The sequence below is a fragment of the Callithrix jacchus genome, chromosome 10 (genome assembly GCF_049354715.1).
Source record: "Callithrix jacchus isolate 240 chromosome 10, calJac240_pri, whole genome shotgun sequence".
NCBI lineage: Eukaryota > Metazoa > Chordata > Mammalia > Primates > Cebidae > Callithrix > Callithrix jacchus.
In genome coordinates this window covers 66,882,261-66,909,877 of record NC_133511.1, presented here as the reverse complement: position 1 = coordinate 66,909,877, position 27,617 = coordinate 66,882,261, and the positions used below count along the sequence as shown (strand labels likewise).

At 40.2% G+C, this 27,617-nt stretch overlaps 1 protein-coding gene across 16 annotated transcripts in view; it reads right to left on the bottom strand.

Moving 5' to 3' along the window:
- The window catches only part of C2CD3 (C2 domain containing 3 centriole elongation regulator), a 188,667-nt gene that overhangs the window by 45,576 nt on the left and 115,474 nt on the right, over window positions 1–27,617 (bottom strand). For all 16 annotated transcript variants that reach the window (XR_013523253.1, XR_013523254.1, XR_013523252.1 and 13 more), the window contains 2 exons: window positions 20,576–21,178; window positions 16,844–17,191 (listed from right to left, as the gene is read on the bottom strand). Coding sequence is in view for 13 of the 16 variants with exons in the window: in XM_035265475.3 (XP_035121366.1) it covers window positions 16,844–17,191; window positions 20,576–21,178 (951 nt within the window). In the remaining 3 variants the exon portion in view is untranslated. The remainder of the gene's footprint in view (window positions 1–16,843; window positions 17,192–20,575; window positions 21,179–27,617) is intronic.

Here is a 27,617-nt window from a genome sequence, read left to right as displayed (position 1 = left end):
AATTCATTTAATCCTTACAATCCTACAACCCTATAAGATAGCTGTTTCTATCATACAGATTATTTCTATCACATAGCTTTCTATCATTATTATTTGTCATTATTTCTATCCGATCATTGTTATCATTATTTCTATGACATAGATTTCTAAAAATTAGGGTACTGAGAAATTAAATTAGTTGGTCACATATTTATTAAATAGTAGAACTGAGAGTCCAGTCCAAGCATTCTGGCTTCAGAGTCCATGCTCTAAACTGTCTCCTATATTGCCTCTACTATGGAGTTAACAAATGTAAAATACTGGTGCTGGTGAGAATACCTAATTTTAATTTTTACAAGATGCCAGGTTTCCAATGTGGGAGACTCAGTCAAGCTATTCTGTCTTAAGATAGTGTAAAATGAAGATGGCTGATGATACTAGATAGTCTAACTGAGTTGTCCAACAAAATAACCCACTAGCCACATGTGGCCATTCAGCTTTAAATTAATTAAAACTAAAGATAAAAAATTTACTTCCTTTGTTGCACTAGCCATTTTTCAAGTGCTATATAGCCACATGGGGCTAGTGGCTACCATATGGAACACTGAACTCATAGAACATTTCCATCATAGTAGAAAGTTCTTTTGGATAGTACTGAATAATAGAGACTTTACAAAACATAGACTATATATTTCATGAGATCACTTTGAGCTCTAAAATGCTATGAATGTCAGGATTACAAATGAAGTAAAAGAGATGAGCAGAGCAGAAAAGAATAGAGCAGAAGAAGTATGTCCTAAACATAACTGACATGCCCCAGGGAACAGATTCTGAATGTGTATTGAACTGGTTTGTCTTCCTTCTGTCTGGTTCAAGAATTCTCCAAATCCATACTCCCACTTCTCCTCGCCGGTGAAGTTCATCTTTGAGACTCCACCCTTTTCTCTATCTCACTGTTCCTTTCAGTAAGTACTCCTCCAGGGGCCTTAGTCTGTCCCTCTGGACAGAAAGCATTCTGATGAACAAATTCACACTCAGGAACTGCTGATTTTATTCCTCTCTACAAGCAGTTTAACATTTAACAAGTAATCTTTAAAAGATAGATTCTAGCAGGAGGCGGAGATTGCAGTGAGTCGAGCTTGTACCACTGCACTATAGTCTGGGCAACAATGCGAGATTCCGTCTCAGGAAATAAAAAAAAAAAAAAGGTTCTAGGCTGGGCACGGTGGCTTACACCTATAATCCCAGCGCTTTGGGAGACCAAGGCGGGTGGATCATGAGGTCAGAAATAAAGACCAGCCTGACCGAGATGCTGAAACTCCATCTCTACTAAAAAAACAAAAATTCACTGGGCGTGGTGGTGGGCACATGTAATCCCAGCTACTAGGGAGGCTGAGGTAGGGAATGGCTTAAACCTGAGAGGTGGAGGTTGCAGTGAGCAGAGATCACACTACTGTACTCCACCCTGGGCAACAAAAAAACAAAAAACAAACAAAAAAACACAGAAGATAGCTTCTAGCACCATCTACTCTGAGAAGCATCTCTAGATAGAATCATTGAACTTTATACCCCCAGTTAGAGCTTCCAACTTAAAATTTCTTCTAGGGAAGGAAAAGTAGCTACAGCTTAAACTCTGCAGTGTAGGAGTCCCTGTTGCCTTGAAACAATTATAAGCATAACATCTACTAGCAGGCCTGTCTTTCATTTTAGAAACTCACGATGGTTTTAGATTATATTCCATAATACAGCCATATTTAGATCTGAAATGTATAAATGAAAAACAGCATTTCTGTTCCTAAATCTTGGTTAAAAAATTGACATGCTCTTATTTAATCTTGTCACTTCTAGCACCCAGGGCCCAAAACCAGACCAGATGACATTAGTTTTTTAGTCGTTTTTACTGGGGATAATTAATAAAGAACTGGGTGATGGGAAAAGAAAAGAGAATGAAGATTTTGTGAGGAGGCTTGGGAAGGAGAATTGAAGAGAAATGCTAGGCTTGGAAGTAAGATCTAGTGGCATCCACAAAGCAGGAGAGAGCTGAGGCATGTGCAAGTTGCCAGCAAAGCAGGACCTGGAAAAAAGCTGAACCAAGAGGCAGAGGAGCCTTAGAACCAGGCAAGCATTAAAGATACAGAGAAGAACTATATGAGGAACAAAACAAAACAAAACAAAACAAAACAAACAACCACTGGCTACAACATGGCCAAACCAGTTTCCACGCATATTTAAAAAAAAAAAAAATATATATATATATATATTTATTTAAGGCTAGTCAAGTGAAACAGTAGGAGTTATAAGCATATTTTTGAAACAATAGGGAAAGATAATTCTAATTTAATGGTAGTAGGTAAAAAATCAGTTAATGGAAATCAGTAAAATAGTATTCATATTACTAATGTAAATGTATAAAATATCAAAAACAAACAAACAAACAAAAGTATCAGTAGTACCTAGTGACCTATCTTCTTAAAAGTTTTATTTTAGTGAAATTAGCAGTATTTATGAGGGTTGACTTGCTAAGCATCTACCCCCACCTACTTTTATTGCATTGTATTCCTTTATTATACTGATTGGAAGGGTTAAAAGTTACATTTCTCAGACTCCTTTGCAGCTATAGGGTATGGATGCCAATTGGCTTCTACCAATCAGATGCCCTCACAAAAGATCTGGAAGGCAGGCGAGAGGCAGAGGACATCTTCCTTTTCCTTCTGCTTTTACTAATAACAAGGATGATAATGTAGAAGCATTGTGTTTTTTGATCTAGCATTTGGTCCCTGCGTGCACAGAGGCCCTGTGGCAGAGGCAATGGTGATGATGAGAGCTTCTGAGTCTTAGATTTCAGTTTGGGCACTGCATTCTGAACTTAAAAGATTTAGTGGTTCCCTCCTGAAGTTTAACCTAGAGCCCACCCTCTAACCCTTCCAATGACTTAAAGTACCTTAATATTCTATATTAAACTCCTTTCTGCTTAAAATGGCTGGAGTGAATTCTGTTTTCTCTGCCTGATACAGCCTTCATCTCTCATTCTTTCTCCCATTTTCCTTTTTGGGTCTTAAGCTTCAACTGATTTCTTCCAATAAAATGTCATAAATCCTCACAACTAGGAAGCGATAACCTGCCTCTACCACAGCAGTTCTCCTTTATTCTATAACAATCTGTGTTTCCCTCACCAGGCTGAGAGCTCTTTTGAATGCACAAAGTAACCCCAAGGCCCATATTAAAGGTTTGCTGACTCCCCACTACCCTTTGTCTAGATAGTTGCCCAGGGTTAGAGAGAGAAGTTGCCTTGTGTGCTTGTAGTACATACCCACAGAGGATAGCAACAGCTTCTCAAGAAAACTCTGAGAAAGATCAGCAGAGAGGACCAATCACTGTTCCTAGAGGCAGGACACCTAGGTTCCAATGTAGTCTGCCACTGCTGTACTGTGGCATATTAGATACACCACTTCATTCTGGCTCCCTGGGCCTCAATTTTCTCATCAGAAATAAGTGCTCTCAAACCATTTTCCACAGTAAAATTCTAATTCCAGATATATGTAAATCTTGTTCACATCTCTCTCTCTCATGGCACCACCACCTGTCCCTTTGGTTTATTTATTTATTGAGACAGAGTCCCACTCTCTCTGTCGCCCAGGCTGGAGTACAGTGGCACAATCTTGGCTCACTGCAACCTCCATCTCCTGGGTTCAAGTGATTCTCCTGCCTCAGCCTCCTGAGTAGATTACAGGCTTGCACAACCATCCCTAGCTAATTTTTGTATTTTTTAGTAGAGACAGGGTTTCACCATGTTGGCCAGGCTGTTCTCAAACTCCTGACTTCAAGTGATCTGCCTGCCTTGGCCTCCCAAAGTGCTGGGATTACAGGCATGAGCCACGGCACCAGGTCATCCTCCAGTTTATTTTTAAAGCTACTATTTGCTAAAGGCTTTGAAACAAAACTATTTTGACTTTGGAAGAAGATAGTTCCTTATTTAGTCTTGAACAGACACAGTCCTTTTAGCCAAACAGGTGGGTGAAAAAGAAATCAGCTTGGGAGAGCAGGTCTATCAGATTTCTCTGGCTCTCTTCTTGTAGGTGGAAATTCATCTGGGCCTGTTTACATTCTGAAAAAGGTCAAGTTCTGAAATACTTTTGGAAGCAGCCCAGAAGAAGGCTGCTATACCCCCACAGTGTTGGGACACATACTGAGAGCAGTTAAGAAGACTTGAGGTGAACCAATTATGCCACTTAAGAATTTGATGCATCAATAAAGGTGTAATTGTTTCTGAGAGATTAAAATAACTTCTCATATTTAGACAATGCATTATAGCTTGCAAACTGTTTTCTTATACACTAAACTTGTGCTGATAACATCTCTGAAAAATCACGTAAGATAGGCATCTCTATCCCTATTATAAAAATAAAACAACCAAGGAACAGAGAAGTGTCTTGCTCATCACATACCTGGTTAACTAGCATTTAGAAGAATCAGGAAGGTTTTCCTGACTCCTACTTTAGATTTTTTCCATTAGTTCCAATTATCTCTATCTGGTTAAGGGAAGCGCTCTCCCTGTGGCCTGAAGTGAATAGATGGAAACTTTCCCCTTAAGTAATGCCCAATTTTTTATGTTAATAAAAATTCTGCCTTTTCTTCCAGAAAAGGCGGTTGTTTTAAGCTAACATTAGCTGACACCTCCTCTGTGTCACACATGTACAAGATGAGTTGTATTTGATTCTTAATCTGTGGGAGACAGACACAGATAATTACAACCCAGTAAGATAAAGAGTATGCTAAAAGCAACTGGGAACACAGTGAGGCCTTGAACTTTGCCTGGATGAGCTAAAGAATGCCTCTAAAAGTTGATAATATTGAAGCTGATTTTGTTTTTTACTGCGTATAACTTACGCTGCTTCAAATCATGTTACCTCTCTGTTCCCTATTTGTCTCATTTGTAAAACAGGGCTAGAAATACCTGTTTTGTCTAACGGAAGTGTACAAATCTTAACACTATTAAGCTGATCTTAATGGAAGGTTCCCCAGAGCTTTTTCTAACAAAAGTATCCAAGAAGTTCTTTTATTTTCAGAACCAGGTCTACAGTGGTGACCACAGACCATTTCAAAGCTGCTTCAGAATTAAGCTTTGTGAAGGCAAGGCTCCTAATTCTGGGCTGTTTGTGAATCCTCTGCATAAAGCTTTGCATGAGGGAACCACTCAGTTCCTTCCTTGAGAAAGAGCTTCCAAGGCATAAAAGGGACAGACACTCTGACAACACAGTTAAGGCAGGAGGATGATTTTCACAAAGTTGTGGCCAGTTATAGCTGACTCACAGTGAGTGGCATATACTGCCCTTGGCTCCTTATTCCTAGAAGATAGAAGCTGAAGAGATTCTTAAGGATGATTTTGTATGTCTGTCACATTTTGGAGCTGAGAATAAGGGAAATGGGTTTGCTCAAAGTTACAAAGCAAATTAATGATTCAGTGAGGGCAAGATCCCAGTCTTACCACTCCCATTCCAGAATCCTTTCTGTTATATCATCACATGGAAGGCACATTTCAAAGAGATGATGGGCAGGTCTATACTCCTAGGGCTCAGCACAGTGCCTAACTGACGCATAAATGTTTGTGGGAGGAAGGACTACATGGGCTTATCACTACAGAGTGGATATCAGGATACAACAGTGACTTTTGAAAGTCAGATGTCTATTCTGATGTTGACCTGGCTAAACAGAGGCTAAATAACAAGTGATTTACAGGTCTGTAACTCTTGCCAGAAATGTGAGAGGTGTTAGGTCTCATACTCAAAAAACAGGAGGACATTATGTTTGCTTTGCTGCATCATGAAGATCACGGTGCTGGGATAAGCAAACAAACAACACACAGTCCCTGTCCCCAAGGAACAGACAGCCTAATGGAGAGACATATTAACATTTTTAGTACAGAAGAATAAACGATAAGAAAGAAGAAAGCTGTGGGAAGGTGGATATAATGATATAGGAAAACTGAGAACACAAAGGGAGTTTTTTGCTAATGGGGTGGTCAGGGCAGGCTTCAAAGTATTGGTGTCACTTTAGTCTACCCTTGAAGGAGGAGGAGCAAGTTTGCTGAATGAAAGAGGAAAAAGAGATTCTAATGAGAAGAAACAGCATGGTCCAAAGCTTGGTAGTGTGAGAGATAATGGGACATTGGCCAAAAGGAGCTCATTAAATGTGAATAAAAAATAGTGAGAAACGAGGCTGGAGAGACTAATTAGGCTACATGGGCAGCATTTTGTGTGCTACGTGACCGACACTGCAGGTGAGACGAAACCAACAAAGTCTTAATCTGTGGAGAGACAAGGACATATTTATTGACCAGACATGAAATCTTGGTGGCAGAATGAAAAAGATATTGGAAAATACTGGAAGCAGCAATCACTGAGAGGGCTGTCACATTAGTTCAAGTTCTAAAGCCTAAACAAGCAAGGTGGCAGCGAGACTGGAAAATAGGTGACAGAAATTTTCTGTCTAGGAGAGCATGATTCTACAGTCTGTACTGGACCCAGTGGATACTCAGTAATGAATTGCTGAATGAATCTGTTAATCCCTGTGATTTATCCTCTATTCAATTCTCCAAAAGCAACCCTCTTGTCGAAGAGTAAAGTAGGAAACCAGAGAAGATATATATATATATATATATATATATATATTTTTTTTTTTTTTTTGAGATGGAGTCTTGCTCTGTCACCAGGCTGGAGTGCAGTAGCGCAGTCTAGGCTCACTGAAGCCTCCGCCTCCTAAGTTCAAGTGATTCTTCTGCCTCAGCCTCCCGAGTAGCTGGGACCAGAGGCGCGTGCCACCACGCTCGGCTAATTTTTGTATTTTTAGTAGAGATAGGGTTTCACCATGTTGGCCAGGATGGTCTCAATCTCTTGACCTCGTGATCCGCCTACCTCGGCCTTCCAAAGTTCTGGGATTACAGGCGTGAGCCACCACACCTGGCCAGAGAAGATATTAATGAGAAGGCATTTGAGCTAGGCCTCAGATTTATCCACTTCCTCATTTAACAAATATTCCCTGACTATTATGTGTCAGGTGTAGTTCTCAGTGTTGAGGATTCAGCAGTAAAGAAAAGAAAACAAAAATCTTGTCTTGTAGAACTTACATCCTTCTAGAAAAGGCAAAAAAGAAACAAAATACACTGTTACAGGCTATAGTCAAAACTAAAGCAGGAAAGAGGGACAGAATATGCTGAAGAGAGTTGAAATTTAAGATGGGATGGCCAAGAAAGGCCTCACAGAGACAAGGTGACTAGAATGACATGCCAGAAGTGAGGAACATTCCAGGTGGAGTGAATATCAAATCCAAGGGCCCCAAGGCAGGAGTCTGCCTATATATTGCAGAGAAGGCAAAGAGGCCAGTGTGACTGGAACAGGGGGTCTGAGGGGAAGAGCAGGATGACATGGGGAGTTTGGTATCTGAGGAAGGGATAAAGGAATCCAGGCTAAGAAAGGTGCATGAGCAAAGGCACAGGCAATTACTCGTCGTTTGTTATGGAGGAAGGAAAAGGAGAAAGTCACCATCGTGCAGTCCCAGGCTACACCATCATGTCAGTTAGTGTTTGTTTGGCCCTTGCTGTTATTTGGCAATTTTTTTTTTAAGACAGAGTCTTGCTCTGTTGCCCAGGCTGGAGTTGAGTGGTGTGATCTTGGCTTACTGCAACCTCTCCCTCCTGGGTTCAAGTGATTTTCCTGCCTCAGCCTCCCAAGTAGCTGGCATAACATACCTGGCTAATTTTTGTATTTTTAGTAGAGACCAGTTTTCACCATGTTAGCCAGGCTGGTCTCGATCTCTTGACCTCGAGTGATCCACCTGCCTTGGCTTCCCGAAGTTCTGGGTTACAGGCATGAGCCACCACACCCAGCTAGCAATTTTCTTATTTATCTCTGCATGAGTCCCCTCTAACTTCCTTGCAATGACCATGATTTACAGCCAAACAGGATGAACTGCTGTTAGGACTCCCACCTCTAAGCAAGCCCAGAGCATACACTTTCCTCCTTCAATATTTTTGCTTAAATGGGAACATCCACCTGCAATTTTATTCTCACCTTTCTGAAATCTTGCCAATTCTAAAAAGTTCTTCTGATTTCCTAGACATATCTGACTTCTGTTTCTAAACACTACATATTCTGATCCTTGGCACATTCTGCTTTAACTATCATTAATGGTATAGCTGCTAATCTCCTTAATTTATCAGCTCTTGGATTATCAACCCTTTTTTTACTTTTATTTATTTATTTTATGGAGATGAAGTTTTGTTCTCACCCAGGGTGGGGTGCAATGGCACGATCTCAGCTCACTGCAACTTCTGCCTCCTGGGTTCAAGCGACTCTCTTAGCCTCCCGAGTAGCTGGGATTACAGATGTGCACCACCACACCAGGCTAATTTTTGTATTATTAGTAGAGACGGGGTTTTACCATGTTGGCCAGGCTGGTCTCAAACTCCTGACCTCAGGTGATCTACTCGTGTTGGCCTCCCAAGGTGCTGGGATTACAGGCATGAGAAACTATGCCCGGCAGCCTATCAACTCTTCAAGGACAGAAACTATGTGTCATTTTCTGTGTACTCTTTGTGCCTGGCACAGACTTACTATGTGCTGAATTGAATTATCATTTCCATAATGTCAGCACAGGACTGGGTATGCAATTCATACCTTCTCTGAACCTGACTGACTGGTAAACAGAGTGTAGATAGGACTAACTGGCAAACACAGCTACATCTTGTCCTGGGGAAGCAAGATGGCATAGGGCAAAGAACATGGACTTTAGATCCAGGCACAGGTGGTTTCAAATTCTAGCTCTGCAGAGTGCATTAATTATGTAACTTAAGATCATTTTACTGTTTTGAATTTCAGTCCCTCATTGTGAAATGATTATGTACTGTAATCTCTTCAAATTATCATCTCACTTGTAGTAAGGATTAAATGGGATACAGATTGAATAACCATGATCTGAAATGCTTGGGGCAAGAGGTATTTCAGATTTTGTAACATCTGCATTATATTTATTCAGCATGCTAGATCTGAAAATCTGAAACCTGATATGTTCCCTATGAGCATTTCCTTTGAGCACCATGTTGGTGCTTTTGGATTTGGTATACTTAACCCATAATTAATGTGTAAAAACTAGAATAGAACTCAGCACACAGCAGATGCTCAAAAAATTATTGTAAAATTTTGCCAAGTCATATTATAAAAAGGTAATTCACTGTCTCACTGAAAATTTATAAGTATATTTTGCTTTGTTTACAATATGGGAATTCTCTTGAAATGTAACATATACCATATTTTTTTGTATATTAAATTTTATTTTCAATGCAACTACAAAAAAAACTTTCCAAAAATAAAATAAGCTTTTTAATACTTTCCTTGAACTCATTCATCTATTGATTTTTTCGTCTTTTTAAAAAATTTGGTTTTTATATATTAAACTTTTCAAAAATGGGCTGCTTTGGTGGGGCATAAAAAAATTTTTTTTTTCTTTATAAACAAGTAAAAATTGGCTGGGCACGGTGGCTCATGCCTGTAATCCCAAAACTTTGGGAGGCTGAGGCAGGTGGATCACCTGAGGTTGGGCATTCCAGATCAGCCTGACCAACATGGAGAAACCCCTCTACTAAAACTACAAAATAAAAATACAAAAATACTAAAAATACAAAATGGCATGGTGGCGCACACCTGTGATCCCACGTACTCGGGAGGTTGAGGCAGGAGAATCACTTGAACCCAGGAGGTGGAGGTTGTGGTGAGCCGAGATTGCACCACTGCACTCCAGACTGGGCAACAAGAGCAAAACTCCATTTCAAAAAAGAAAAAAAAAGTAAAAATTGGGGAGACCGATCCAAGATGGCTGATCGCTAACATCTCGGGACTGCAGCTCTCAGTGAAGGCGCGGAGAACTAGATGACGCCACACTTTCAGACAAATTCTGGTCACTCACGGAGCAGAAGATCCCCGTGGAGGAATCACACGGGTCGCCAGCACGACTTTCGTGGCCAGTGCAGCGGTTCTGCCGGTGCCTCGGCGAGGCAGCTCTCAGAGCAGAGTAAACAGGTTCGGAGGACCCACAAGGGCCCCGGCACGACACCAGAGCCTGGCATAGCGGCTGTGACGGCACCTCGGCCCGGCAGCGCTCGGCGCAGAGTAAACGGGACTGGCTCCACTTCTGACCGAGGTTTGGAGCCCCAGGAAGGCAGAGTCGCCCACTACGGACACAAGAAGGAAGCCAGACAAGAGAATCCTGGGCAGAAAAGCACCATCAGTCTTAACGCCACTGCTCTGGCCCTGGGAACTAACAACCTGGACGCCCACTCAAGAGACCTAATCTGAAAGTTGGTAATTTCAAAGAGACAGGAGGATAAACTTACAATGACGGGAAGAAACCAGCGTAAAAAAGCTGAGAATACTCAAAGTCAGAATGCCTCTCCCTCTAAAGATGATCACAGTTCCACATCAACAATGGAACAAGGCTTGATGGAGAACGATTGCATCCCAATGCTAGAATATCGCTTCAGGGAATGGATAATAACAAACGTCGGTGAGTTAAAAGAACATGTTATAGCCCAACGTAAAGAAACTAGGAACTTTGAAAAAAAGTTTGATGAAATCCTATTGAGAATAGACAACTTAGAGAGGAGTATGAGTGAAATAATGGAACTGAAGAATACAATACAGGAACTCCGAGAAGTTTGCACAGGTTTAAACACTCGAATTGTTCAAGCAGAATAAGGGATATCAGAGGTCAAAGTCCAACTTAATGAAATAAAACGTGAAGAAAAGATTAGAGAAAAAAGGAATGAGCAAAGTCTCCAAGAAATGTGGGACTATGTGAAAAGACCAAATTTACGTTTGATAGGTGTATCTGAATGCGACGGAGAGAATGAATCCAAGATGGAAAATACCCTTCAGGAAATTATTCAGGAAAATTTTCCTAAACTAGCAATGCAGGTCAATATTCAACCCCAGGTAATACAGAGAACACCACAAAGATATTCCTCAAGAAGAACAACCCCAAGGTACATAATCTTTAGATTCACTAGGGCTGAAACAAAGGAGAAAATACTAAGGGCAGCCAGAGAGAAAGGTCAGGTTACCCACAAAGGCAAGCCAATCAGACTTAGAGCAGATCTCTCAGCAGACTACAAGCCAGAAGAGAGTGGGGGCCAATATTCAACATCCTCAAAGAACAGAACCTTCAGCCCAGAATTTCATATCCAGCCAAACTAAGCTTCACAACTGAAGGAAAAATAAAATCTTTTATGAACAAGCAAGAACTCAGCAATTTTATTACCACCAGGCCTGCTTTACAAGAGCTTCTGAAAGAAGCATTACACACAGAAAGAAACAACCAGTATCAGCCCTTCTAAAAATATACCAAAAAGTAAAGAGCACCAACATAAGAATTTACACCAACGAATGGATAAAACAGCCAGTTAACATCAAAGGGCAGTAACCCTAAATTTAAATTGACTAAATCCCCCAATCAAAAGACATAGCCAAAACCCAATGGCATGTTACATCCAGACCTGTTTCACAGGCAAGGATACACAAAGACTCAAAACAAAGGGATGGAGAAAGATTTACCAACCAAATGGAGAGCAAAAATAAATAAATAAAAAGCAGGAGTTGCAATTCTCGTATCGGATAAAATAGATTTTAAAGCAACAAAGATACAGTGGTAAAAGGATCAATGCAACAACAAGAGCTAACGATCCTAACACCCAGATACATAGAGACTTAGATTCAGTGAGACAGAAAATTAATAAGGATTTCAAGGACTCGAACTCAGATCCGGAACAAGTAAACTTAATAAATATTTATAGAGCTCTCCACTTCAAATACACAAAATAAACATTCTAGTCAATACCACATCACACGTACTCATAGGTTTAAATGAAACATTGATTGGCCATTATTAATATCCATTTTTTTTTAAGAATAAAGCAATATTTCCACTCACTCTCCCTCTGTCTCTTCCTCTTTCTTCCTCTCATTTACTCATTTTTTTCTTGTTTCCTTCACTCAAAAAAAAAAAAAAAAAAGAAACCAACTTGTAAACCTCTAGATCCAGGTCGGCAATGTCTCTCTCATTCCTTGAATTCCTTCCTTCCCTTCCCTCCCTCCCTCCCCCCTTCCTCCCTTCCTTCCTCCCTCCCTTCCAAAAAAAAAAAGTAAAAATTGTCAATTTTGTGATTCATACTACACTTGAAGAAGGCTTTATCCTGAGATAGAATATTTCAAGGTTTTTGACACACAATGGCTGAAATGGATGAGAACCCCAAGGATCATTATGGAAGCTTATAATCCTGGGAGTAATGTCTGTTGGTAGTATAAATGGGGAGAAGTAGGAATGAGAGTTAAATGATAGTTACTATGAGCATAAGTTTTGTTTCTGTTCCAAAGTAGTAAGGGCACATGGCACAGTTTGAGAGACACCAATACAGAGATGACAGGAGCCAAACAGAGAGGTCAAATCCAAATTAAATCATGCACATTGAAACTTTCCAGATTCATAACTGTATGGTTGACTGGCTCTCAGAGACACTACACATCTGCACATTGTTAATCACAGCCATTTACGGATAAGAAATTCAAGACACAGAGAGAAAGAATATCTTGCTCAAAGTCACACATATGTACACACACAATTTATTGGCTAGGGACACAGGGATAAATATATTCCTACTAGAATGTAATCTCCACAGGGCATAATTTTTATCTGTCTTTTTTAACTGTTTTAACTGTGGCACCAAGGACAGTGCTTGGCATGTAGCAAATACAGTAAGTTTTGTTGTGAAATGAATGAATGCATGATGAATGAACAAATGAGATAAGGTCTTTACTTTGGAAGAGCTCATATCTAATTGAGATGAAAACCATGGAAACAACTGCAGGACTGTGTGATATATGCTATGATATAGGCGCAAAAGTGCCAGGGGAGCAAATTGAAGGGGCCTTTATATTGGGAAAGCCCTCCAGGAAATGGTGATGCCTGAGCTGGGTCTTAGGAGCAGGGAGTAGTAGCCAGGCAAAAGAGAAGGGTGATGGCAAAGGGAAAATTTTAGGAGATTAAAAAGCTGAATAGATCGCTAACATCCCGGGATTGCAGCTCTCAGGGAAGGCGCGGAGAACTAGAGGACGCCACACTTTCAGACAAATTCTGGTCGCTCACAGAGCAGGAGATCCCCCAGTGGAGGAAACACACGGGTGGCCAGCGCGACTCTCGTGGCCGGTGCAGCGGTTCCGCCGGCACCTTGGCGCGGCAGCTCTCGGAGCAAAGTAAACAGGTTCGGAGGACCTGCACGGGTCCCCAGCAGGACACCAGAGCCCGGCAGCGGCTGTGACGGCACCTCGGCGCGGGAGCGCTCTGCGCAGAGTAAACAGGACCGGTTTCCCTTCTGACCGAGGTTTGGAACCCCAGGAAGGCAGAGTCGCCTGCTACGGACACAAGAAGGAAGCCCGACAGGAGAATCCTGGGCATAAAAGCACGATCAGTTTTAAGGCCGCTGCTCTGGCCCTGGGAACTAACAACCTGGATGTCCACTCAAGAGACCTAATCTGAAAGTTGGTAATTTCAAAGACGACAGGAGGATAAATTTACAATGACGGGAAGAAACCAGCGTAAAAAAGCTGAGAATACTCAAAATCAGAACGCCTCTCCCTCTAAAGATGATCACAGTTCCACATCAACAATGGAACAAGGCTTGATGGAGAACGAGCGCCTCCTGATGACAGAATCACTCTTCAAGGAATGGATAATAAGAAACTTCGGTGAGTTAAAAGACCATGTTGTAGCCCAACGTAAAGAAACTAGGAACTTTGAAAAAAGGTTTGATGAAATCCTATTGAGAATAGACAACTTAGAGCGGAGTATGAGTGAATTAATGGAACTAAAGAATACAATACAGGAACTCCGAGAAGTTTGCACAGGTTTAAACACTCGAATTGTTCAAGCAGAAGAAGGGATATCAGAGGTCAAAGTCCAACTTAATGAAATAAAACGTGAAGAAAAGATTAGAGAAAAAAGGATAAAAAGGAATGAGCAAAGTCTCCAAGAAATATGGGACTATGTGAAAAGACCAAATTTACGTTTGATAGGTGTACCTGAATGCGTCGGAGAGAATGAATCCAAGCTGGAAAACACTCTTCAGGATATTATTCAGGAAAATTTTCCTAAACTAGCAAAGCAGGTCAAAATTCAACCCCAGGTAATACAGAGAACACCACAAAGATATTCCTCAAGAAGAGCAACCCCAAGGCACATAATCGTTAGATTCACCAGGGTTGAAATGAAGGAGAAAATACTAAGGGCAGCCAGAGAGAAAGGTCATGTTACCCACAAAGGCAAGCCTATCAGACTTACAGCAGATCTCTCAGCAGAAACTCTACAAGCCAGAAGAGAGTGGGGGCCAATATTCAACATTCTCAAAGAACAGAACCTTCAGCCCAGAATTTCATATCCAGCCAAACTAAGCTTCACAACTGAAGGGAAAATAAAATCTTTTATCAACAAGCAAGAACTCAGAGATTTTATTACCACCAGGCCTGCTTTACAAGACCTTCTGAAAGAAGCATTACACACAGAAAGAAACAACCAGTATTAGCCTTTCTAAAAATACACCAAAAAGTAAAGAGCACCAACATAAAGAAGAATTTACACCAACGAATGGATAAAACAGCCAGTCAACATCAAATGGCAGTAACCCTAAATTTAAATTGACTGAATTCCCAATCAAAAGACACAGCCAAAACCCAACGGCATGTTACATCCAGACCTGTTTCACATGCAAGGATACACAAAGACTCAAAACAAAGGGATGGAGAAAGATTTACCAACCAAATGGAGAGCAAAAATAAATAATAAATAAATAAAAAGCAGGAGTTGCAATTCTCGTATCAGATAAAATAGATTTTAAAGCAACAAAGATATAGTGGTAAAAGGATCAATGCAACAACAAGAGCTAACGATCCTAACACCCAGATACAAGACTTAGATTCAATGAGACAGAAAATTAATAAGGATATCAAGGACTCGAACTCAGATCCGGAACAAGTAAACTTAATAAATATTCATAGAGCTCTCCACTTCAAATACACAAAATATACATTCTTGTCAATACCACATCACACCTACCCATAAGTTTAAATGAAACATTGATTGGCCATTATTAATACTCAATTTTTTTCAAAATAAAGCAATATTTCCATTTACTCTCCCTCTTTCTCTTCCTCTTTCTTCCTCTCCTTTACTTATTTTTTTTTCTTTCCTTCTCTCAAAAAAAAAGAAATCAACTTGTAAACCTCTAGATCCAGGTCGGCAATGTCTCTCTCATTGCTTGATTTCCTTCCTTCCCTTCCCTCCCTCCCTCCCTCCCCGCTCCCTCCCTTCCTTCCTTCCTTCCTTCATCCCTTCCTTCCTCCCTACCATCCTTCTTCCCTCCCTCCCCGCGTCCTCCCTTCCTTCCTTCCTCCCTACCGTCCTTCTTCCCTCCCTTCTTGCCTTCCTCCCCCCCCAAAAAAAAAAAAAAAAAAAAAAAAATGCTGAATAAAGGTAGGGCAGGAGTTCTTTTTGCCATGGACTCTAGCAATCTGGCAAGGTCTATGGGCCTCTTTTTTTTAACAGTGTTTCTTTAAAATGTATAATGTAAAATACATAGCATTATAGAGAAATCCAATTATATTTACAGAGAGTTATCAAAACTGAAAATATAGTAATATATGTGCTTTATTAACAAGGTCTAATTATAGATACTAATTAATGTAGGTCTAGCACAGTGGCTTACGTCTGTAATTCCAGCACTTTGGGAGGCTGAGGTGGGCGGATCACCTGAGGTCGGGAGTTTGAGACCAGCCTGACCAACATGGAAAAACCCTGTCTCTACTAAAAATACAAAATTAGCTGGGCGTGCTTTCTCCTTTGAAAGGTCTACAAATTACAGGCACATGCCTGTAATCCCAGGAGAATTGCTTGAACCCAGGAGGCGGAGATTACAGTGAGCTGAAATGGTGCCATTGCACTCCAGCTTGGGCACCAAGAGCGAAACTCCGTCTCAAAACAAACAAACAAAAAAATAAAACAAAAATCAGCCAGGAGTGGTGGCACAAGCCTGTAATTCCAGCTACTCAGGTGGCTGCGTCAGGAGAATCGCTTGAAGCCGGGAGGTAGAAGTTGCAGTGAGCCGAGATCATGCCACTGGGTGACAGAGCAAGACTTAAAAAAAAAAAAAAAAACTCACAAAAAACCAAAACTACTGTAATTTCAAAGAAATCATAGTTATAAGTGATATTCTAAGATATCTACAATAATGATCTGATACAGAAATACCTGTGATTACTGTTGACAATATCACAGGTACTATTACTATTACTAGGATCTATTGTCTATATTCATAATGAGAGGAAATGTTAACTTTTAGTTAGAGGTTAATAAAAATAAAGACATAATTATTTTCCTATCCAAGGTCACTAACCGTGAATTTGAACTTTTCATGGATCCCCTGGGTGTTTAAGGACCCAATGTTAAAAACACCTGGTCCTAGGTGCATTAGGAGGGCCTGAGTTGACAGGAATGCAGAACAAGTTAGTGATCTGATGATTTGACAGTGGATAAGGAAAAGAGAAGTATCTATCTAGGTTGATACTCAGGTGGCTGGACTGGGGGAATTTATGATATGCAACAAGTTCAGAAAAGCTTTCATGCTGGTTAAACCTTTAGGCTTGAGAAATAAATAATTATCAATTAAGATAATTAACAGATCCTGCCATGATTTGAAAGATTTGTGAAGAAGGGAGCACACCCTGAAGAGTTAGATTAGACATATGCTCCTGGGTAGGTGGAGAGAGCATACCTTTCAAGCTCAGGTGCATTGCTCTTTCTACTAGGATGCTGACGGCAAAAGTTCCATCCAACTCAGCAGGGCCCTCCTGGGTCAGGCAGACTTCATCTGTGGTGCTGCCACAGGGGACCTGGGTGGAGGTAGGAGACTTCTGGTGGCAGGAGACTTCTTCTGGTGGAGAAAACTGGACCTCATTATTCCTTCTGGGGAGCTGCTCAGATTCACTGTAGCTGCTGCAGTCCATGGAATCCAGCTCATGAGTGGGCTCCGGGTGTGAGGAAAGAGAGGAAAGAACCACATGAACTCGCAAGGCTGCTCCTGAGAGGTTGGAAGCATTTTGTCCAAACAGAGGATACACACCTACAAGAGGATGGAGAAGAATAAGGATAATCAAGCAGGAACCAAGAACCAAGCTTGGAGGAAACACTCACTGAAGGTGCTGTGGTCCTTTCTCCTTTGAAAGGTCTACAAACCTCAATACAGCAATTTGCAAAATAAACTATGAAGCTGGTAGAAAACATCAAAACTTTTACCCTGCCCTAACTATCTTCAATAATGAAAAGTAGGCTGGGTGTGGTGGCTCACATTTGTAATCCCAGCACTTTGAGAGACTGAAGTTGGTGAATTGCTTGAGTCCAGGAGTTTGGGCAACACGGTAAAACCCAGTCTTTACAAAAAAACACAAAAACTAGCTGAGCATGGTGGTGTGTGTCTGTAGTCCCAGCTACTCAGGAGGGTGAGGTGGGAGGATCACCTGAGCCCAGGAGTTCAAGGCTGCAGTGAGCCACGATTGTGGCCACCGCACTCTATCCTGGGTGACAGAGCAAGATTCTGTCTCAAAACAAACAAACAAACAAACAAACAAAAAACAACTCCCCTCCACCAAAACCCAGAAAACAAAAAGAAAAAAAAGTGACTACCAGGCAGAGCTGCTGTGGAAGGGATTCATGCACTGAGAGGCAATATAAGACTTAGAGAAGTCTAAGAGTGATGAAATCAGGAGTGGCCTATTTTCTCTTCCTCATGTCTCATGGGCTCTGTTTTTACACCTTCTCCCTATCAGGAAACTGTCTTGACACTCAATTTAGCTATGTTTCATAGGGTTCTGGCAATATTTTGGAAGGGAAGTAGGAGGTCAGCAGGAGACCAGAAAGAAATATAAGGGAGTTAATATTTGTTGAGTCTTTTTCATATGCCAGAATCTCAGAGGAGTTAAATAACCTACCAACATTGCTCTTTCAGTAAGTAGCAGATTTAAGCCCAGAGATTTGAATTTTACTAACTTGCTGAATATTAAAATGAGATTTATAAAACAGAAGGTTCTAATAGCTTCTTCTGAATCTCAAAGTTTGCTTCATTAGACTCATTTCAAGTCAGGAAAATGAAGTTAACTGATTCACAGAAGGCCATAATATGAAAGCTTTCTTGTTTCTTCTATTTTTAGATAATCAGTTTTCTTCTCAAAGCAATGTGTAAATTATCATGATTATCAAAGGAAAATAAGGGCAGGTCATTACAGGAGGGAAGATACTCAAAAGCAACACAGTTAAATCCTGAACCCCAGGAAACTTAACAAAACGTTGAAGTATGGTTGGATGGATGGCTTGACTTATTCAACGAACACACCAAATGACATGCCTCATATAAGGCCCTTGCCCAAGAGGATAAAAAGCTCAGACAAGAGGGATATGGAGAAGTATGAGAGAAATGGATGATCTGAAAACCTAAATACCACCTTTTGTAGCACTCAATAAAAAGAGGCATTTGTGCTTGAGATCCTATACTTAGATCTATATTCAGTGTCCTAAACCTACTTTCTTCAGCAGAATGAAGCTGAAAGCCTGTCTTTATAAACTTTAGTTCAAGTGAACTTGATTCACTTCAAGGACATTTTCTGTAGTCCCTTTGAAGTGACTCTAGGCCTCCCCAGATAAAATAGAGCACATGGCATTGGATGTGCTCAACAGAGCCAGATTTACACCTGTTAGGTCCAGAAAGAACCAGAGAATTTGGGACGATCACCTAGATACACTCAGTTCTATAGCCTGGGCCACCTACTCAACAATAGGGTCAGTGCACAGGGCTAATGGGGCTAAAAAGGGGTCACAACTCAGTTTCTTCAACTATAGAGTGGGGTAAATAACTAACTGGACAGCAATGTTAAGCTAAATAAAGTTCATATTTGTAATGAGTCTAGTCTGGCTATCTCTAATTCATCTTAACTAGTCACTAGCTTTATTTTTCTAAATGCAAAGCTGTACATTCCTCTTGTATGCAGAAACCATTGTGCTAGTTTTCCATAACTCTCAGGAAAAAAGTCCAAACTTGAGCTTAGAAGAGAAGGCTTTCAACACAGTACTCCTGCCTACCTCCCTAGCTTCATCTCTAATCACTTCCCAATCTATGTTTCCTATGATGCAGCTGTCTGAAATTACTATAGTCCCCCAAATCCATCAAACTCTTCATTCTCCTGTACATTCCCTTCTTCTTCTTTCTTCTTCTACTACCTCTTCCTCTTTCTTCTTCTTCCTTCTTCTCCTTCTTCCTTCCTCCTCCTCCTCCTCCTTCTGCTTCTTCTTCTTCTTCCTTCTTTCTTCTTCTTCGTCTTTCTTCTTCTTCTTCTTTATTTTTGTTGCCCAGGCTGGGGTGCAATGGCGCGATCTTGGCTCACCACAACCTCTGCCTCCTGGGTTGAGGCAATTCTCCTGCCTCAGCCTCCTGAGTACCTGGGATTACAGGCATGTGCCACCATGCCTAGCTAATTTTTTTTGTATTTTTAGAATACCTTTCTTTCCCCCTTTCCTTGATTTATACCTATATCCTTTGAAACTCAGGTCAAGTATCACTTTCACTGAGATGCTATCCTTAGAGACGTGTGTCCCTGTGTTTCTACAGCACCAAGAACACCTTTTTCATAGTTCTAATGCCTCACTGCAATTATTTACTTACTATAGTATTCTCCTATTAGACTGTAAACTCTTTAAGGTCAGGAACTATTTCTTACTCATCTTTGAATTCCCAGGTCCCAGAATATGTATCAAGTACTCAGCAAATGCTTGAAAGAAAAGCACCCTGCACAAAAATGCCACCTGCAAAATGTTACGCTTTTGTTTTTTGCTTTGTCAACTAGTTATTACCATATAGATTTTCTTTATGGTTTCAAGATGTGCTGACCAGAGAGAAAGAGTATCCTGTTCCCCTTAACAGGTATGCTTTTCAGTGTAATTAATAATCTAGCATTCTAGATGATTAGACAGGCTCTTATATATGTGGTTAAAGGTAGTTCCCTAAATTCATTCATTATTTTATAACTGTTAACAATGTTCTAAGCACTATGTTAAATGCAAAAATCTGATGAATTTGGATGCACTCTAGTGCTATGAGTTCAGAGCCAGTTCTTCGACATATGTTGACCCCACCACAGTACTGGAATTAGGTAACACCCTTTCTTAAGCAGGCAGTGGAACTTTAAAAACCATCTCTTTCATTACAAGAAGCACTACTAAATTATTATTAATCTTTCAGCATGCAATAATGGAAGGAACACTTACTAGTCTGTAACCCCAGGCAGGTTACTCAATCTCTCTGAGCCTCCTTTTTCATGACTGTAAAATGGGTCTAAAGCCTATCTCACAGGATTGCTGGGAGGGTCAAGTAAAGTAATGTCTGACAGAGTGTCTCGCACAGTGTTTGACACAGAGCAGGCGCTCAAACTGTAAGAGCTGAATCGGGCTCCCCACTTACCACTGACAGTTAGTGTCTTTGCTGACCTCTCCCCAAGTCTGGCCAGGTCCACATAGGCTGAGCCAATCCAGCTGTCTGTCTGGTGGGGTCTCTCCACACTAGTATTGCCATAAGCTCGCCACACTTGGATCTCTAGCCTCTCCTCCCTAAAGTACCAAAGCAGTGATGGGCCCCTAGTGACTTCTGCTCTTTTGGATGCTTTGAAAGTGACAACAATCTGCTTTTTGTTTACAGATTCCTTAGGCTTCTTGAGAGGGGTCCAAAAGGCTTCATGATCATAGAACTTGTAGCGAAGGTAGCAATACGTGTTCTTATGAATGTGTTTGTGGCCAGCAAGCAGCACGCAATGGGTGGGTAGCCATAGCCTTGGGGTGGAGATGGTGACAGTAGCTGGCTCCCCTTCATCCATTCTGACAAAATCCTTCAGGCTGTTCTCAAAACTCCAGCCCATTGGCTCAGCAGCTTCCAACACCCGCTCTCTGTCTCCAGGATGCGTAAAGGAAACTGAAAGCTCCAGACCACCTACAATCTTCTGCATGAGCTCCAAGCCATGAGGTAGGCCCCCATCTTCTGGTAAAATGATAGGATACCATCCCGTGATCCCTTATGGGAGAAAAGAAAGATTCTCAATTATACTCTTAAAAGTAAACAAAAAGACAAGTTACTTACTCTCCACCCCATACTGTCCATCACCCTGGCTTAAGACAGAACAGAAAACATACCCACAGTGAGTTGGACTTTGTGTTTATCTGAGCACTGAGAGGCAATAAGATTAGATGGGAAGAAAAAAGGCTAGGAGTTGGAAGATCTGAGTCCTCTTTGGCTATGGCTAGTAGTTTTTAAAGAACAAGTCATTAATCTCTCTCAGATTTGGTTTCCTTACCTCACAAATGAGAAAACTGATTCCAGTGTTTTCTACCAAAGTTGTTCTGATTGTCAAATGAAATAATGGTTTAGAAAGAGCTTTGAGAAAAAAGTGCTTTAAAAGTTCTTAAATGTTTATGGTACTATGAGTGCAACAGAAAAGGCAGAGGTCAAAAGAGATCTGGAGTCTAGACCCAAGTCTTCTACCAAGGGAATCGGCACTTAGGGAACATATATCAAGGCCCAGATGCTAGATTTCAAAATCTTTTTGCCCAGGCTGGAGTGGAGTGGCACCAGTAACTTTGAACTCCTGGGCTCAAGTCATTCTTCTGCCTCAACCTCCTGAGAACATAGGACTACATGCATATGCTACCATGCCTGGCCATTTTCCAAAAAAAAATTTTTTTTTTCTTTGCTTTTTTTTTTGTAGAGACAAGATCTTGCTGTGATACCCATGCTGGTCTCAAACTCATGGCCTCAAGCATTACTTCCACCTTGGTTTCCCAAGGTTTTGGGATTATAGTAGTGAGCCACTGCACCTGGCCAAAAACTACTCTTTATTAAATATCTAGTATGTATCAGAAATTCTGTTAGCCCTTTACAGATATTATTTCATTTAATTCCTCTGATAACCCTGAGAAGTTCTGATGATTAAATGGGATAATAAGCCTTATTTTACCAATGAGACAGTGGAAGCTCAGAAACGTGCCCAACTTATTACTGCCACCAAGTGACAGAGCTAGAATTTGAATCCAGGTTGAGCTGGCTCTAAAGTCTACATTCCACCTAGTATGGGTTCACACTATCTTATCTGAAACCTTTAAGGCCAGATTTATTTCTGAATTTAGAATTTTTCAGGTTTTAGAAAGGTAATAGAGTACATAAACTGACTATTATAATATATTATATATCAGGGCCCAGATAAGTCAAAAGCTTGCAAACTTATTCTGTAAAAGGCCAGATAGTAAATAATTTAGACTTTATGGTTCATACGGTCTCTGTTGCAGTTCCTCAACTGGGCTACTATGGTAAAAAAGTGGCCATAGACAATATGTAAATTAATGAGCACAGTGTGTTTTAATAAAAGTTTACATAAGTGGGTGGTTGACTAAGTCTCATACAGTTGAGGTCAGATTTGGCTGCTCAATGAGTTAAAAAACTTTTATTTTCAGGGTCTTTTAGATTTTGGCATTATATAAAACAGATTGTGGAATGATAATATTCACGGCAATTTTCTGAGAAACGTTTTAATAAGTATATTTTACAAATGAGAAGATTTAGGCTTATTGAGATTAATTTGCTGAAGGTTACTTAAGGTTTTATGACTTCCGGAGAGGTATTTAACTTTTCTGGGCCTTCTTAGTTTTTCTCTGTGAAATTTTGATCTCTAAGGCTCCTTTTCAGCTTGGACAGTCTAAGAATCTAGGGCTTTGGCTCTAGGATTATGTTTCCCCACAACTTAATGGTTCTTAATATGTTTTTGGTCACAGACCCTTTTGGCTCAAATGAAAGCTATTATGCCCCTCCAAAATAAACAAATCCATGTAGACACAAAATTTCACACCATTTCAGTGTTTAAGAACTACTTAGATTACAAGGTTCCTTTAGCTCTGTGATTCTGTAATTGAGGTTATAGGCAGGAAAAAACAAAACAGAGTGCTCACTTTAGAATAACTCTGGATACAAAGATAAATGATATATCCCTAATTATCTACAAGGTTTATATCCAAGGGATTAATTTCAATTCACAGAGATGGTATTTCCCAGATGGTGCCTATTCTCTGACAAACTGTAGCTAAGTTATTGAAGGAGGGAAATTGAGGTGTCCTATGTGCCCAGCCCTGTGTTAAGATTTTTCACATGTAAGATTTCACTGAGCGCTTTAATAATCTTATGAAATAGATCTTACTATTTCCATTTATACAGATGAAGAAACTATGGATCTGAGAGATGAAGTAATTTGCTTTAGATCACAAATAGTAAGTGACAGAGGGAGATCTAAATCCCGTATCAACTTGTGCAGACTGGCAGGCACATACACACCTGTTTATTAGGATAGTGCTTAAATATTAACTGACAATAAAATTGGAAGATGTGTGATAGAATTCTGCAAACTAGATTACATAATCCTAGGCAGGAAGATGGACAACAGAAGGAAAACTCACACTTAAAGTACCTATTATGTGTCAGGTACTTTATATAACCAATTTAATGAATTCCTACCTTGTAGATTTGTCAGGATTAACTGCCTCCATCCCAAAGGATAATGGGGGCTCAAAGAGGTCAAATTCCTTGGTCAAAATCACCCAGCTACTAGTAAGTAGGATGGGATCAGTATTTCCAGACTGCCTTGGTAGTTTGTCTATTTTGGGGGGCGCATTTATCCCATATCCTTACTCCTTCCTCAGTGAGAGAAAAAAGGTCCTGCCACTCGCCAGGTATTTGTTTTTAGCAAATCATTTAATCTCTCTAAGTTTTCTTATCTGTCAAATTAAAATAGTAAGATCCTATATCCTTGCCTGTCAGGGTTATCATAAAGCTCAACAAGAACTGAGAAAATATTTACAAAGTGCTGCATAATGCAATGGATATTGCCATATTCTTCATCATCATCATCATCATCGTCATCATCTTTCTTTTTTTTATTTTAATTGTATTTGGACTCTGGGGTACATGTGCACATCCAGCTTCCTGCAGAATTGTTGCATAGGTACATACATGCTATGGTGGTTTGCTGTCTCCATCCCCCCACACCATTGCCTACATCAGGCATTTCTCCAGGTGTTATCCCTTCCCCTCCCCACCACTCTCCCACTATGCCCCCACTCTCCTCCCCTCCCCTCCCCTCCCCCCCACCTAGCCCTGTGAGTGTTGTTCCCTTCTCTGTGCCCAAGTGTTCTCATTGTTCATCACCTGTCTATGAGTGAAAACATGCCGTGTTTGGTTTTCTGTTCTGTGTCAGTTTGCTGAGAATGATGGTTTCTAGGTTCATCCATATCTTTACAAAAGACATGAACTCATCGTTTTTTATGGCTGCATAAAAAACGTATTCCAGGGTGTATATGTTCCACATTTTCTTTGTCCAGTCTATCATCAATGGGCATTTGGGTTGGTTCCAGGTCTTTGCTATCCTAAACAGCACTGCAATGAACATTCGTGTGCATGTGTCTTTATGATAAAACGATTTATAATCCTTTGGTATATACCCAGTAATGGGATTGCTGGGTCAAATGGAATTTCTATTTCTGGGTCCTTGAGGAATCTCCACACTGTCTTCCACAATGGTTGAACTAGTTTATACTTCCACCAACAGTGTAAAAGTGTTTCTTTTTCCCACATCCTCTCCAGGATCTGTTGTTTCCAGATTTTTAATGATTGCCATTCTAACTGGCGTGAGATGGTATCTCAATGTGGTTTTGATTTGCATTTCTCTAATGACAAATGATGATGAGCATTTTTTCATGTTTGTTGGCCGCATATGTATCTTCTTTTGAAAAGTGTCTGTTCATATCCTTTGCCCACTTTTGAATGGGTTTTTGTGTTTTTTTTTTTCCTCTATAAATCTGCTTTAGTTCTTTGTAGATTCTGGATATTAGCCCTTTGTCTGATGGGTAGATTGTGAAAATTTTTTCCCATTCTGTTGGTTGCTGGTTTACTCTAATGATTGTTTCTTTTGCTGTGCAGAAGCTCTTAAGTTTAATTATGCTCAATTTGTCTATTTTGGCTTTCGTTGCCATTGCTTTTGGTGTTTTAGTCATGAAGCCCTAGCCTGTGCATATGTCCTGAATGGTTTTGCCTAAGTCTTCTTCTAGGGTTTTTATGGTGTTAGTTCTTATGTTTAAATCTTTAATCCATCTGGAGTTAATTTTTGTATAAGGTATAAGGAAGGAGTCCAGTTTCAGCTTCCTACATATGGCTAGCCAGTTTTCCCGACACCATTTATTAAACAGGGAATCCTTTCCCCATTGCTTGTTCCTGTCAGATTTGTCAAAGATCAGATGGTTGTAGATGTGTGGTGTTGCTTCTGAGGCCTCTGCTCTGTTTCACTGGTCTATATCTCTGTTTTGGTACCAGTACAATGCTGTTTTGATTACTGTAGACTTGTAGTATAATTTGAAGTCAGGTAGCATGATGCCTCCAACTTTGTTCTTTTTGCTTAGGATTGTCTTGGCTATGCGGGCTCTCTTTTGGTTCCATATGAAGTTTAAAGTATTTTTTTTTCCAGTTCTGTGAAGAAGGTCAATGGTAGCTTGATGGGGATAGCATTAAATCTATAAATTACTTTTGACAGTATGGCTATTTTCACAATATTGATTCTTCCTAACCATGAGCATGGAATGTTTTTCCAAAACAGTCCTCTCTGATTTCCTTGATCGGTGGTTCGTAGTTCTCCTTGAAGAGATCTTTTATCTCCTTTGTTAATTGTATTCCTAGGTATTTTATTCTCTTTGTAGCAATTGTAAATGGGAGTTTGCTCATGATTTGGCTCTCTGTTTGTCTGTTATTGGTGTATAGGAATGCTTGTGGTTTTTGCACATCGATTTTGTATCCTGAGACGTTGCTGAAGTTGCTTATCAGCTTATGGAGGTTTTGGGCTGAGAAGATGAAGTCTTCAAAATATATGATCATATTGTCTGCAAATGGGGACAATTTGACCTCTTCTCTTCCTAACTGAATGCCTTTATTTCTTTTTCTTGCCTAATTGCTCTGATTAGAACTTCCAATACTATATTGAATAGGAGTGGTGAGAGAGGGCATCCTTGTCTAGTGCTGGTTTTCCAAGGGAATGCTTCTAATTTTTGCTCATTCAGTATGATATTGGCTGTTGGTTTGTCATGAATAGCTTTTATTGTTTTGAGATACATTCCATTGATACCTAGTTTATAGAGAGTTTTTGGCACAAAGCGCTGTTGAATTTTGTGGAAGGCCTTCTCTGCATCTATTGAGATAATCATGTGGTTTTTGTCTTTGGTTCCATTTATGTGGTGAATTAATGTTTACAGATTTGCGTATGTTGAACCAGCCTTGCATCCCCGGTATGAAGCCTACTTGATTGTGATGGATAAGCTTTTTGATGTGCTGTTGGATTTGGTTTGTCAGTATTTTATTGAAGATTTTTGCATCAATGTTCATCATGGATATTAGCCTGTAGTTTTCTTTTTTAGTTGTGTCTCTGCCAGATTTTGGTATCAGGATGATGTTGGTCTCACAGAAAGAGTTAGGGAGGATTCCCTGTTTTTGTATTGTTTAGAATAGTTTCAACAGGAGTGGTACCAGCTCCTCTTTGTATGTCTGGTAGAATTCAGCTGTGAATCTGTCAGGACCTGGACTTTTTTTGTCAGTAGGCTATTAACTGCTGCCTCAACTTCAGACCTTGTTATTGGTCTATTCAGCGTTTCCACTTCTTCTTGGCTTAGTCTTGGGGTGTGCAAGTGTCCAGGAATTTATCCATTTCTTCCAGATTTAATAGTTTATGTGCATAGAGTTGTTTGTAGTAATCTCTGATGGTAGTTTGTATTTCCGGAATCAGTGGTGATCTTCCTTTTATCGTTTTTTATTGCATCTATTCAATTCTTCTCTCTTTTCTTTTTTATTAGTCTAGCTAGTGATCTGTCTATTTTGTTGATCTTTTCAAAAAAACAGCTCCTGGATTTATTGATTTTTTGTGTCTCTATCTCCTTCAGTTCTGCTCTGATCTTAGTTACTTCTTGACTTCTGTTTGCTTTTGAGTTTTTTTGATCTTGCTCCTCTAGCTCTTTCAATTTTGATGATAGGGTGTCGATTTTAGATCTTTCCTTGTTTCTCATGTGGGCATTTATTGCTATAAATTTCCATCTAGACACTGCTTTAAATGTGTCGCACAGGATGTGGTAGGTTGTGTCTTCATTCTCATTGGTTTCAAAGAACATTTTTATTTCTGCCTTCATTTCATTGGTTATCCATTGGTCATTCAGGAGCAAGTTGTTCAGTTTCCATGTGATTGTGCAGTTTTGAGTGCTTTTCTTAATCCTGAGTTCTAATTTGATTGCACTGTGGTCTGAGAGATTGTTTGTCATGATTTCTGTTCTTTTGTATTTGCCAAGGAGTTATTTACTTCCAATTATATGGTCAATTTTGGAGTAAGTGCAATGCGGTGCTGAGAAGAATGTATATTCTGTGGATTTGGGGTGGAGTGTCC